We start from the raw sequence: 13,433 nt of genomic DNA, 5'->3' as shown, positions 1-13,433 counted from the left end.
AGTATCTTATGCTCTGCTGGGTTGCTATGCCAGCTTGCTAGTCCAGAAACAAACCAACAGCTAAATACACATGATGTCCAGAGCCAAGATCAACAAATACAGAGAGGTTATCTCCAAACAGAGATAAGTTCAAATGTGTAATGGGTTGGAAGACCACATAGAGATCAATGAAAGTGTGGTTGGAAAAATTCCCAAGTCAGTGAATGGCCAACTATATTCTGTTTTATGGTATGGGCCTCTATACTTGGAGGGAGTTTCAGATTTTTTAAAACTACAAAGCAAATGGGTTATATCCACACTCATAGATTATTTTACTATTAAAATAACTTTATTTGGACAGGGCTCCAGATGATATCAATAGTATTGTTATATTAGATAATTGAGAGAATTTGCCAAAGAGACTCTTTTTAAAGGAAGAGTCAGGGCTGAGGGAAGGCAAACATGAGTATTGAAGAACCTTAGAGTTAGTAACAGTGGAGAGCTGTTACCACCAGCCTTGGCCCTGACAGGTTCGAGGGGATGGGGGCTGTTAGAACCCAGAAGAAAGTCTTATGGAGAGGTGTATCCAGTGTGCTTCAGGTGCCAGGGAGAGAGCTAAGGGAACAGAAGTCCTGACATCACTCTCCCCTCACTCCCCTGATCCTCCTGGTGGTACCTTTGATTGGCTGGACCCAGTGAGAAGTGGATGGACTCAGTCAGAAGCCAGAGGGCAGGGGACCCCATGATTCAGTCTACACAGGGCAGCCACCCTAGGCGTAGGGCAGACTGGAGGTTGAAGAATGGATCTGGAGGGACACATAGCAAATATCCAGCTTGAAGACTTAATGATTTTCGTTTTTATTACTAAAGAGCCAGTGAGGAGGGGAGAGTGAAATCAAACAATAAACTTATTTGACAGATGTCAAGAGATGTTTATGTAAAACCCTATATGGGGAAGGAGTTTCTGAGAGAGATGGAAAGGCCAGTGTAAGGGCCTCCATGCAGAATGCCTGGTGTATTTGAGGGACCATAAGGAGGCCGGCAGAGGCAGAGAATTGAGCAAAAAGAAGAATGGGAGGAGTGAGGTCAGAGGTGTGAAAGGGCATTTCAACCCATCTTAGGGGGCCACTCTAGAGAGAGACCTTTACTTTTACTCTGAATAAATGGGTACAACTGCAGGGTTTCAAGCAGAGCAGTGACATGATCTGACATATTGTAGTTTGGGCTATCATTTTGTGAGTAGATCGTAGTGGGCGGGAGTAGAAGCAGGGTAGGTTACTGTGGTATCCGGGCAAGATATGGTGCCAGTTCCAGAGAGGGAGTGAGAAATGCTCAGATTCTGGGTGGATACTGAATGCAGAGTCAGGATTTTCCAGTAGAGCTGACGTGGAACCTGTATGTCAGGAATCACTCTGAGTTTTGTTCTGAAGACCTGTAATATGAGGCTGCCATCAGGTGAGGTGGAGAAGGCTGTAGGTAGAGTTAACTGAGGGGAACAGAATTGTTTACCCAAAGAACTGGGAAATTGTTTAATGTCTGTGTGTATTTGTGTGTGCTCAGTAATGTCCGAGTCTTGCAACCCAGTGGACTGTAGCCCACCCAGTCCCTCTGTCCTCGGGATTTCCTTGGCAAGAATACTGGAGTGGGTTGCCATTTGGGAGAAGGGAATAAACAAAAAGTGTAAAGCCTTGTGCACAATCAGTGTTCAGAGAGGCTCTTCAGTGATTTGGAGCCTTCTAGTGGACAAGTATATTATTAATCTTCAGGGAATTCTCCCCACATTTCAAAACTGCATTCCTGAAAATACTTGCTGTTTAGGCTTTAGTTTTCTTTGGAAGGGCTTCCCAGGTGGCTCAGTATTAGAAAATCCACCTGCCAGTGCAGGAGACACAGGAGACGTGGGTTCGATCCCTGGATCAGGAAGAGTCCCTAGAGAAGGGAATGGCAACCCACTCTGGTATTCTTGCCTGGAAGATCCCATGGACAGAGGAACCTGGAGGGCTACAGTCCGTGGGGTCACAAAAGAGTTGGACTTGACTGAGCACATAGGCAGCCAAGTTTCTTCAGGTAAGAATAAAATCTGCAAATATATATATATATGGCTACACTTCATGGCTTGTGGGATCTTAGTTCTCCAACTAGGAATCTAACCCTGGCCACCATAGTGAAAGTGCCGAGTCCTAACCACTGGACCATGAGGGAACTCTCTTATGCAGCTCTTTCCTTACACCTGTGGTCAGTGGGAAATATTACTAGAGTCAGTATTGGAAGACTTGGACTATGAAACAAATCTATCAGAAAGTTGACAGGTACCTACCTGGACTTCTTTAAGGTATTCACTGTGTCTGGACTGCCTGGGGGAGGTTATAGGCTTGGAAATGACACATTACGAGAATTAGGAAAGAATTAAGTGAGCGAGAATGACTGCTTGTTGGCATGAGAAGGATTAGGATGTGAAGTTGAAGGAGGGCGAAAAGGAAGTTGTTAGGAGTAATGTCAGTGATTTGTCAAATAAAATCTCAAGTTTTTGAATGTGAGGATGTTAGTGTTCCATTGGATGTCCTTTTGATTGTAAGCTGCTTGTGTATTCTTTCTAGGGTTGACAACTTTGGTTTGGGCCTTTTACTTCGATCCAAGCAGATAAAACGCATGGTCTCTTCCTATGTGGGAGAAAATGCAGAATTTGAACGACAGTATTTATCTGGCGAATTAGAAGTAGAGCTGACACCCCAGGTAAAAAAAAAAAAAATTTTTTTTAATAATAAAAACTTATTTTAAAGTTTACCTTTTTCCTCCTAGAAATTTCATTGTATAAGAGAGGTAAGATAGAATGCTCTTTTGCCAAACCAAGAAAACTTGTTTATAAGTCACACCTCTTGTCTGCTAGAGGACTAATGTTTTGTTGCTATGCACTGTAAAAGAAGGTATTTCTAGTGAAAATATCCAGGCTTCAGGATAAAATGTTAAATTTGGCACTGGAATGTGTATTTCACTGTGGCATATGCAAAAGTACTTGCTGAAGTGTTTGAAGATTGTCCTACAAGTCAACTCCTACTAATCATAGAATTAGAAATCTGTGCAGAATCTGGTCTTGCTGAGACGTATCAGGAAAATGAAGCCCATGGAGGGGAGTAAAACTGTCTGCATCACAGACTAAATGCTGGGGTCAGAGCCCAGGTTTCCAGAGAACTGAAACAAAGGAAGCAATGACTGCAGTTAATCTAGCAAGTTTCCACTCACTTTATCTACCATTTCCTTTCCTATCTGACTGAAAAGTTTGTCATTGAGGAACCTTTTTGGCCAATCCAATATAGTTAAAGGTCCCAGTTCAAGTAGACCCTTGTTTTCAGGTTGGGACAATATTAAACTCACCATTGTTAATATCCAAGCCTATTCTCACTACTGGTTAGTCAGGCAGTTATCTAGTCTGAATATGATGCACTTATCTCACACGCTAGCAAAGTAATGCTCAAAATTCTCCAAGCCAGGCTTCAACAATACGTGAACTGTGAACTTCCAGATGTTCAAGCTGGTTTTAGAAAAGGCAGAGGAACTGGAGATCAAATTGCCAACATCTGCTAGATCATTGAAAAAGCAGAAAAACATCTATTTCTGCCTTATTGACTATGCCAAAGCCTTTGACTGTGTGGATCACAATAAACTGTGGAAAATTCTTCAAGAGATGGGAATACCAGACCACCTGACCTGCCTATTGACAAACCTATATGCAGGTTAAGAAGCAACAGTTAGAACTGGCCATGGAACAACAGACTGGTTCCAAATAGGAAAAGTGAAAGTGAAGTCTCTCAGTTGTGTCCGACTCTTTGCAACCCCATGGACTGTAGCCTACCAGGCTCCTCTGTCCATAGGATTTTCCAGGCAATAGTCCTGGAGTGGATTGCCATTTCCTTCTCCAGGGGATCTTCCTGACCCAGGGATCGAACCCAGGTCTCTCACATTGTAGACAGACACTAAACTGTCTGAGCCACCAGGAAACAGGAAAAGGAGTACGTCAAGGCTGTATATTGTCATCCTGCTTATTTAACTTATATGCAGAGGACATCATGAGAAATGCTGGACTGGAAGAAGCACAAGCTGGAATCAAGATTGCCGGGAGAAATATCAATAACCTCAGATATGCAGATGACACCACCCTTATGGCAGAAAGTGAAGAACTAAAGACCCTCTTAATGAAAGTGAAAGAGAAGAGTGAAAAAATTGGCTTAAAGCATTCAGAAAACAAAGATCATGGCATCTGGTCCCATCACTTCATGGCAATAGATGGAGAAACAGTGGAAACAGTGACTGACTTTATTTTTTTGGGCTCCAAAATCACTGCAGATGGTGACTGCAGCCATGAAATAAAAAGATGCTTGCTTACTCCTTGGGAAAAAAGTTATGACCGACCTAGACAGCATATTAAAAAGCAGAGACATTACTTGCAACAAAGGTCCACCTAGTCAAGGCTGTGGTTTTTCTAGTAGTCATGTATGGATGTGAGAGTTGGACTGTGAAGAAAGCTGAGCACCGAAGAATTGATGCTTTTGAACTGTGGCATTGGAGAAGACTCTTGAGAGTCTCTTGGGCTGCAAGGAGATCCACCCAGTCCATCCTAAAGGAAATCAGTCCTGAATGTTCATTGGAAGGACTGATGCTGAAGCTGAAACTCCAGTACTTTGGCCACCTGATGCGAAGAGCTGACTCATTTGAAAAGACCCTGATGCTGGGAAAGATTGAAGGCAGGAGAAGGGGACTACAGAGGGTGAGATGGTTAGATGGCATCACTGACTCAATGGACTTGAGTTTGAATAAATTCTGGGAGTTGGTGATGGACAGGGAGGCCTGGCGTTCTGCAGTCCATGGGGTCACAAAGAGTCGGACACAACTGAGCAACTGAACTGAACTGAACTGAACTGAACTGAATATGATGTAACTAGACCTAACAAGAGGTTTCACATTAGGGGTTGTGTCTGCAAGTTTTAGGGCCAGAGTTATTTCCCAGTAGGAAAACTGGGTGGAAAGGCAGGTGGTGGTGAGAGACAGCTAGGGAAATTAGATTTGAAATGACTAGTACCTAAAAGGGAGCCAAAGTGATCAGAAGATGATACAAAGACATTTTTCCTAGAGCCGTTCCTATTCTGAAACAAAATTTGAATTTCTCTTGGCTTTTTAAAAACCAGTTTAGCTGTATGTTGTAGTCTTTGTCATTTGTATTTTTCCTTAATTAGATAACATAGTAGATAAAGTACTTAAGAGAAGGTTTAGAATACATTCTAAATAACTGGAAAATTTTTGTTATTATTATATAATCATGATATTGTTATTTATGATAAGATTCAGGCTGTACCTACAGGTAGCACACAGTAAAACACAATATTTTATTGTATGTTTTTTAATGTATACAGTTAAAGTTATATACTTCAGATTTGAAAATTGATTTTAAAATATTACAAATAGACTTGTAAAATATGATGTTGAGAAGCCAGTGGAGACATGGAAACCGAAAACATGAGTATACAAATAAGCGGTTCCATTACAAATTAAGGATTAAAAATAGAGAGGTTGTTGTCTAGAGAGACAGTCATTGCTTTGCATTGATCTTCTAGCCTACAGTGTTAGTGAGGTAGACCAGTATGCACTGCTAGGGGTGGTTTAGATGAATAAACACCTAGAGAGCAGGGACCATGTGGCTAAGTATTTGTGTCCGCAGACAGAAGTGTGCTTAATGGACTTTTGATGCAGTGTTTTTTGCTCACTTGTAGGGCACGCTTGCAGAGAGGATTCGTGCAGGTGGGGCTGGAGTTCCTGCATTTTACACCAGCACAGGGTATGGGACCCTGGTGCAAGAAGGGGGGGCACCAATCAAATACAACAAAGATGGCAGCATTGCCATTGCCAGTAAGCCGAGAGAGGTAAGACACACGGATTCCAGGTGGGCTCATTGGGTAAAAAAGTATAAAATCATACCTGGGTGAGAATAAAACACATTCATTTAGTAACATACATATGCTAGGTACAATTTCTAGCTAAAACTGAACATCTGCTAGTAATTAAAGTCATGTAGAGAAACCAGAATAAACAAATGAGAAGGAAAGAAATTAATCCATAGAAATGAGAGTCAAGGTTAGTTTTATGGTAGGTTTTAAGACACTTAGGAGTATGTATAATTGCTGATTATGTTTATGTGGAAAATAAAATACAGCTACTTTATTTAATACCATAATATGTATGATATTAAACCCTTCATGTTCAGGCCCCTTCTGGATATGATTGAAGAAGGGAAAAAAAGCTAAAGAAATCACAAATTTGTCTATAATCTTAAAAAGCAGAGAATGGTTATAAATATGTAATATGAGTAGAATAAACACCAAGTTTATATTATCTTCTTTATCCTTCATTTTGTACACTGGACACATTTGAGCCTTAGACTGAATAACCTAGTTTTATTTAAAGTGCTGGATAAGATGGAGTATCTTTATACTAGGTAACTTTCCTCACACATTAGAAAAGAATAGAACTCTAGATACAGGTATTTGAGATATTCAGAAGCCAGTTTTTAAAATGACACAGGCCAGTATCTCATTGCTGCATTTTTGGTATCTTTCCCTTCTCTCTGCCCACATGGCTCATGAGAGTTAACAAAAGTCATGGACTGCTGAACTTATCTCTAGAGAAGTGAGAACTTAGTATATCAAGGGGTCTTGTTACCTTTCTTTGTATAGGGATGTTAGCTGTGCCCTTGGGGTTTTGAGGGAAGATAAAGGTCATTACTCCCATCCCCCTGCTGTCCCATGTTTGTCTCCAGCAGCGTCCTTCATCTGGAGCTGTGCCTTTTCTGCTTAGGGTTACCTATATTGACTCAAAGCTTTTGTTAACGTTTTTTATACTCTATCTTGCTTCTTGCCTAATTAGGTTTAAACTGTTTTCGCAAAGAAAAAGACAGGAACCTAATTATTAAGATGGATCCTAGTTAATATAGATCAGGATAGCCAGCAAAATCTGGTGAATGCTTTGAGAACTTGCTAGAAGTTACATCATTAACTTACCCTGTGAAAACAAAGGATAGACTAGAATCTGTCCTGAATGCCTGGGTTCATTTCAGCCTGGAGTCAGGTGTAGGCATCTAGCAGTTTGGTAATTTTGTCTGAATCCCGGGGAATACAACAGATAATCTCTAGAAATGATTCTTGTTAGCCAACTTTATTTTCCTTGATTATGGTGGGAAGAGGAAATGAGTGAATTCCTTGAATTAGTGATAGTTATTTGAGGTCCTTCTGTTTGCCAAGCACTAGTCCAAATGTGGTGGAAAAAGGAGTCCTTTAGGCCAAGTCCCCCTGTAGTGGGGGAACTGACAGAGAATGAAGAGACAAATGCATAATGTAACAAATCAAGTAGGGCAAAGGCAGAGAGGGTGCTGAGTGGCCAGGAAGGTGTGTTCCAGGCCGGGTCAGGGGAACCTCTCCGAGAGGTGATGTTTGGTAGAGACCTGAAGAAGATAGGAGAATGGGCCGGGTGAAGATTGTAGGCTGTGCTCTAGTCAGAAGAAAGAGGAAGGACATGGTCCTTGGCAGGCTTGCCGAGGGTGTGCCACAGCAGGGCATTGAGACTGGAACAGAGTGAATGAGGCAGAGAGTGGTAGGACTGGAGATTGAAGAGAGGCAGGATCCAGGTCATGAACTTGGACTTCACTGAGTGTGGTGAGGGGCTGAGAGTGTTGAATAGAAGTGGGAGAGTGATGGGATCTCAGCTACATTTTGGAAAGATCACTGTGACTTTGGGGAGTGGGTTTTTTGTCAGAGACCCAGAAGCAGAAGCAGCAAGAGAGATGAGGGGCTGTTGTATTAATACTAATCCAGTTGGAATTAGAAGGCGGTTTAGATTGAGGTGGTAACAGTGGAATTTGTGAGAAGTAGTTGCAGGTGGGAAATACACTGACAGTAGGGCCAACACGATTTACTGAGTAAGAAAAGACACGAATCAAGCGTGCTGCTTATTGAGATGGGCCAAGTATGAGAATTAACAAGGAGCTGTTTCTGGACTTGAAGTGTTTAAGAGATTCATTGGCCTCCAAGAGGAGCTACTCAGTAGGCTTTAGGTCAGCTCAGGGAGGGTTGAGAGCTGGGATAGGAACTTTGGAGGCATCAGCAAGTGAAATTCACTCAGTCACGTCTGACTCTTTGTAACCGCATGGACTATATAGTCCTCGGAATTCTTCAAGCCAGAATACTGGGGTGGGTAGTCTTTCCCTTCTTCAGGGGATCTTCCCAACCCAGGGGTCGCACCCATGTCTCCCGCATTGCAGGTGTGTTCTTTACCAACTGAGCCACCAGGGAAGCCCAAGAATATTGGAGTGGGTAGCCTATCCCTTCTCCAGCAGATCTTCCCAACCCAGAAATTATCAGCATGTGGTGTTTAAAACCATGGGACTTCAGTGACGAAGGCTGGAGTGCAGAGAACACCTCTTTTGCATTTAAGGGTTTAGAGGAGGCCTGGCATTTAAAGACTGAAAAGAGGAAAAGGAGCAGTAAATAAAATGAGAGCGTCCAGTGAGTAAAGAGGAGATCCAGGCGAGGTGATTTGGGAGATGGAAACTTTTGCAAAGCCAGGAGTGACCAACTGTGTCAGAGAGTGAAGGAGTTGAGTAATAGGACTGGAAGTTGACCATTGCAGCTGAAAATGTGGAGGTCATTGGTGACCTTAAAGGGTGATTTTTTGGAACAGAGGATTTTTCTGGAATGGTGAAAATTTGAATGGAGTGGATTCAAGAAAGGATGGAAAGATGAGATCGTGGAGACTGTGAAATGAGTGACTCAAGTGAGTATAATAGCTAGTTTGACAAAACCAATTCTGTCCCTGTTTTTAAATTTTAAAATAGCTAACACTTAGCAACTGCTGATGTGTAGCCCCTTCAGGAAGTTATATAATTGGAATAGAAAAAAATGCCAGTGTTTTTACTTTGCCCTGAGTTGGCGTATATTTAGATGTGTTTTTCTAGGTCTTCATGGAAAAGACTCAACTATCATCATTAGTGATGACTGAAATTCATAAGACTTAAAAAAACTAAGGCAGGAGGAGAAGGGGACAACAGAGGATAATATGGTTGGATGGCATCACTGACTCGACGGACATGAGTTTGTGCAAGCTCCATGAACTGGTGATGGACAGGGAAGCCTGGCGTGCAGCAGTCCATGGGGTCACAAAGAGTCAGACATGACTGAGTGACTGAACTGAAAAAACTATTGATGTGTATCTTACAAATATCCTTCATATAATTTATCTAAGTTCATATTAATATGATCCTTATTCATCTGTAATTCCCTAAATTCATTAATCTTTTCTGACATAATGTGTCATAATACCTTTAAGGAAACTGTTCTGTAAGAAATGATTTCTGTTTTAATGTAAATCAGAACTACAATGAAGTATCACCTCACACTGGTCAGAATGGCCATCATCAAAAAGTTTACAAATAGTAAGTGCTGGAGAGACTGTGGAGAAAAGGGAACCTGTACTGATGGTGGGAATATAAATTGGTGCAGCCAGAGTGGAAAACAGTCCCACTTCTGGGCATATATGGAAAAGATAAAAACCCTAGTTGAAAGAGATATAGGCACCCCAGTGTTTTATAGCAGTATTATTTACAGTAGCCAAGAAACAGAAGCAACCTAAATGTCCATCGACAGGTGAATGGTTAAAGAAGATGTAGTACATATATACCATGGAATATTACTTAGCCATAAAAATGAATTAATTCCATTTGCAGTAACATGAATGGACCTAGAGATTATCATACTAAATGAAATCAGTCAAAGACAAAATATCAAATGATATCACATATGTGGAAACTAAAAGATTGATACAAGTGAACTTATTTACACAACAGGAATAGACTCACTGACATAAAAAACAAACTTATGGTTACCAACAGGTAAAGTGGGGGAGAGGGATAAGTTAGGTGTTTGGGATTAACATATACACACTATTATATAAAAATAAACAACAAGAACCTACTCTGTAACACAGGGAGCTTTATTCAATATCTTATAATAACCTATAATGGAAAAGAATCTGAAAAAGAATATATATATGTATATGTATACATGTGCTGTGCTTAGTCACTCAGTCATGTCTGACTCTTTGTGATCCCGTGGACTGTAGCCCGCCAGGCTCCTCTGTCCATGGCGATCCTCCAGGCAAGAATACTGGAGTGGATTGCCATGTCCTCCTCCAGGGGATCTTCCCAACCTAGGGATAGAACCCAGATTTCCTGAATTGCAGGTGGATTCTTTACTGTCTGAGCCACCAGGGAAGCCCAAGAATACTGGAGTGGGTAGCCAATCCCTTCTCAGCCCAGCCCAGGAATAGAACTGAGGTCACCTACATTGCAGGCAGATTTTTTACCAGCTGAGCTACCCAGAAATCCCATATATGTACACATATGGGATATCTGAATCGCATATCTGGGATTTAAATCACTTTGCTATATCCCTGAAACTAATGCAATATTATAAATTAACTATAATTTTTTAAAAAGTTTCTTTTTTTAAACCATAGTTTAAGAAAAGTATATGTACCCAAACTGTCTCTCAAAACTTTCTGTAAAATGCATGCAGTTTTTTCCACTAGGAGGCGCAGTAGGAATGAGAATGGACTTCAGCCTTCAAATGGCTTCCATCCCGTGTGGTGATGGGAGTGTAATGTTGATTTTGTTTCCTCTGTTTGTTTCAACTCCCAGAGCTAAGTCCCCATGAAGAAAAAGGGAACAAAATGCTACAGCATAGTTTTGCTTTATGCTTTTTCTCCCCATCTCTTCCATTTGGAGTAGAATTAAAAGTCAATAAACATACAAAAATCAATAGCCTTCCATTAGACCAGTAATGACAGAAAAGAAGGTGTAATAGAATAAAATATAATAGTCACAGTGGCCATCAAAAACCATGAAGCACCTGTGAATAAACCTAGGAAATATATACAGAGCTTTTTGGGGGGGAATTATAAAACTGTTGAAGGAGGTAAAAGAAGACTTTAAAAAATATAGGCCTATATTATGCTCACAGATGGGATATGGCATATCAGTTCTCTCCAGATTAGTCTATAAACTCTAGGAATCCCAATAAAAATCCCAGCAGATGATTATGAATTAATTAGGAGAGAGGAATGGATTTTTATAACTATTTTAGGTAGGAAAATAATGCATTGCCCGTTTCATGCAACTATATAGTTTTTTTCTACAGTGGAGGGAAACTGAAAGTGTTAGCCTCTCAGCTGGGTTGTACTCTTTGTGACCCCATGGACTGTAGCCCTCTGGCTCTTCTGTCTGTGAATTTCTCCAGGTGAGAATACTGGAGTGGGTTGCTATGCCCTCCTCCATGGGATCTTTTCGACCCAGGGATCAAACCCAGGTCTCCCACGTTGCAGGTGGATTTCATACTGTCTGAGCCACCATGGAGGCCAGAGTGGAGGGAAATAGGGGCCTTTTTCATGTCAGTATGTAACTTATTCACAGAAATAGTAAACTGAGTGCTAACACATGCAGTCTATGCCACAAGCATGCAGAATTTTCAGTTCCTCAGAGTTACCAAGCTCTCCTACCACTGGGCCTTGGCACATGCTGCTCCCTTAGTTTCCTCTTCATCACTTTGAGTGAACACTGGTCCAGGGGTCCCCAGCCTCCTGCATCTAATTCCTGATGATCTGAGGTGGAGCTGATGTAATAGATAATAGAATAGCTGATGTAATGATAATAGAAATAAAGTACACAATAAATAAAATGCACTTGAATCATCCCCAAACTACCGTCCACACCCATTTAGTATGATAAAAAGTCTCAGTTTAGATCTTCTCCTTCTTGCCCTAACTAGGCTTGTATCCCTTTTATCTGTCTCTGTCAGAGCAAGTGGGTCTTCCCAGGTGGCTCAGCAGCAAAGAACCCACCTGCCCCTGGGTTGGGAAGTTAATAGTTTAGTAATACACATAAGAAAATAAGTAAGTTACACTTAGACAAATAAGTAACTAGTGGGGCTCAGTGGTAAAGAATCTGCCTACCAATGCAGGAGGCACAAGAGACGCAGGTTTGAGCTCTGGGTAGAGAAGATCCCCTGGAGTAGGAAATGGCAACCTGCTCCAGTGTTCTTACCTGGAAACTTCCATGGACAGAGGAGCCTGGTGGATTACAGTATATGGGGTCTCAAAGAGTCAGACGTGACTGAGCAACTGAGCACACACATGCACACACATCAGAGCAGGTATCACAACCAACCAAGCCCTGTAGAGATCCTGACAATGCCCTTTGTCTCTTGCAGGTGAGGGAGTTTAAAGGTCAGCATTTTATCTTGGAGGAAGCAATCACAGGGGATTTTGCTTTGGTGAAAGCCTGGAAGGCAGACCGAGCCGGAAACGTGATTTTCAGGTAGTACAATGGTTTTAAAAAATGTTCAACGTAATGGCTGTTAGCAACTTTGTTTCCAAAATTATGATTACAAAATGGACATCTTGATGTGTTTGGTATTTAAAAATTTATTTTAAAGATTGCTTAAAATCAATCACGTGTGTGTGTGGGTGTGGGTGTGTACAGAACCATTGCTCTGTGGCCATGCTGGTTTGGTGCGCTTGAGGACATCTGTTCTGACTGATTTGTGCCCATGGTGCACTGTTTAACTATTTGAATCTATTCTAGTCTTGTTTATAGTCACATATACTTTTGTCCTGTGTACTTTAGTGGTTAAGACTAAGTACAGTGTTGTGACATACTTAGAAAAGCTGACAGAAGCACAAAACTATATTTAATTTTGACATCGTTATTTATATGCATTGTCTTAAAACACCTAAGTTAGTTTGATATTCTGGAAAAATATTGCTAATAAGCATTTAGGTCAGTTCTTTTCCAAGCTTGTTGGCGTCTACTAGAAAATGCTTATAAAGATGATGTTTGGAAAGTTGATTAACATTAATAATGCCTAGCTTTCATTTTCATTATCTGGATGGCCACAGATAGATTAAGCCACTTAATAGATTTCAACATCTTTTGATTATGCTAAGCATACTAAATACCAAGTTTCAGTATCTTGGATTTAGGTATTATGTAGTTGTTTTTTGAAAATTGTGCCACCTTTGAATATACTCATAAAAGCTTTCAAAATGTTTGATTTTGAAGACTTCACCTGTTAGGTTACCAAACTAGTTTTCTTTTTTATAGTATGGTCCATTTCCTGCTTTTTGTTAGTGATTTTTAAAGAATCTTTACCAAATGCAGCTTTGGTATGATCACAATTAAATTATCAGTGATCACTCTCATGTTACTGTTTCATTTCTGAAGATCTTATATGACATTGGCTTCCCTGGTGGCTCAGATGGTAAAGAATCTGCCTGCAATGCCTGAGACCAGAGTTCAGTCTTTGGAATGGGAGGATTCCCTAGAGAAGGGAATATCTAACCACTCCAGTATTCTTGTCTGG

At 41.0% G+C, this 13,433-nt stretch overlaps 1 protein-coding gene across 1 annotated transcript in view; it reads left to right on the top strand.

The window, feature by feature from the left end:
• Window positions 1-13,433, top strand: part of OXCT1 (3-oxoacid CoA-transferase 1) — a 159,965-nt gene that overhangs the window by 19,655 nt on the left and 126,877 nt on the right. The window contains exons 4-6 of the mRNA XM_040262424.1: window positions 2,577-2,712; window positions 5,742-5,891; window positions 12,282-12,388. Of these exons, the coding sequence (XP_040118358.1) occupies window positions 2,577-2,712; window positions 5,742-5,891; window positions 12,282-12,388 (393 nt within the window). The remainder of the gene's footprint in view (window positions 1-2,576; window positions 2,713-5,741; window positions 5,892-12,281; window positions 12,389-13,433) is intronic.

This window comes from Oryx dammah, unplaced genomic scaffold (genome assembly GCF_014754425.2).
Source record: "Oryx dammah isolate SB20612 unplaced genomic scaffold, SCBI_Odam_1.1 HiC_scaffold_20, whole genome shotgun sequence".
Lineage (NCBI taxonomy): Eukaryota > Metazoa > Chordata > Mammalia > Artiodactyla > Bovidae > Oryx > Oryx dammah.
The sequence above is the reverse complement of the archived record's forward strand: the minus strand, read 5'-3'. Positions and strand labels throughout refer to the sequence as shown.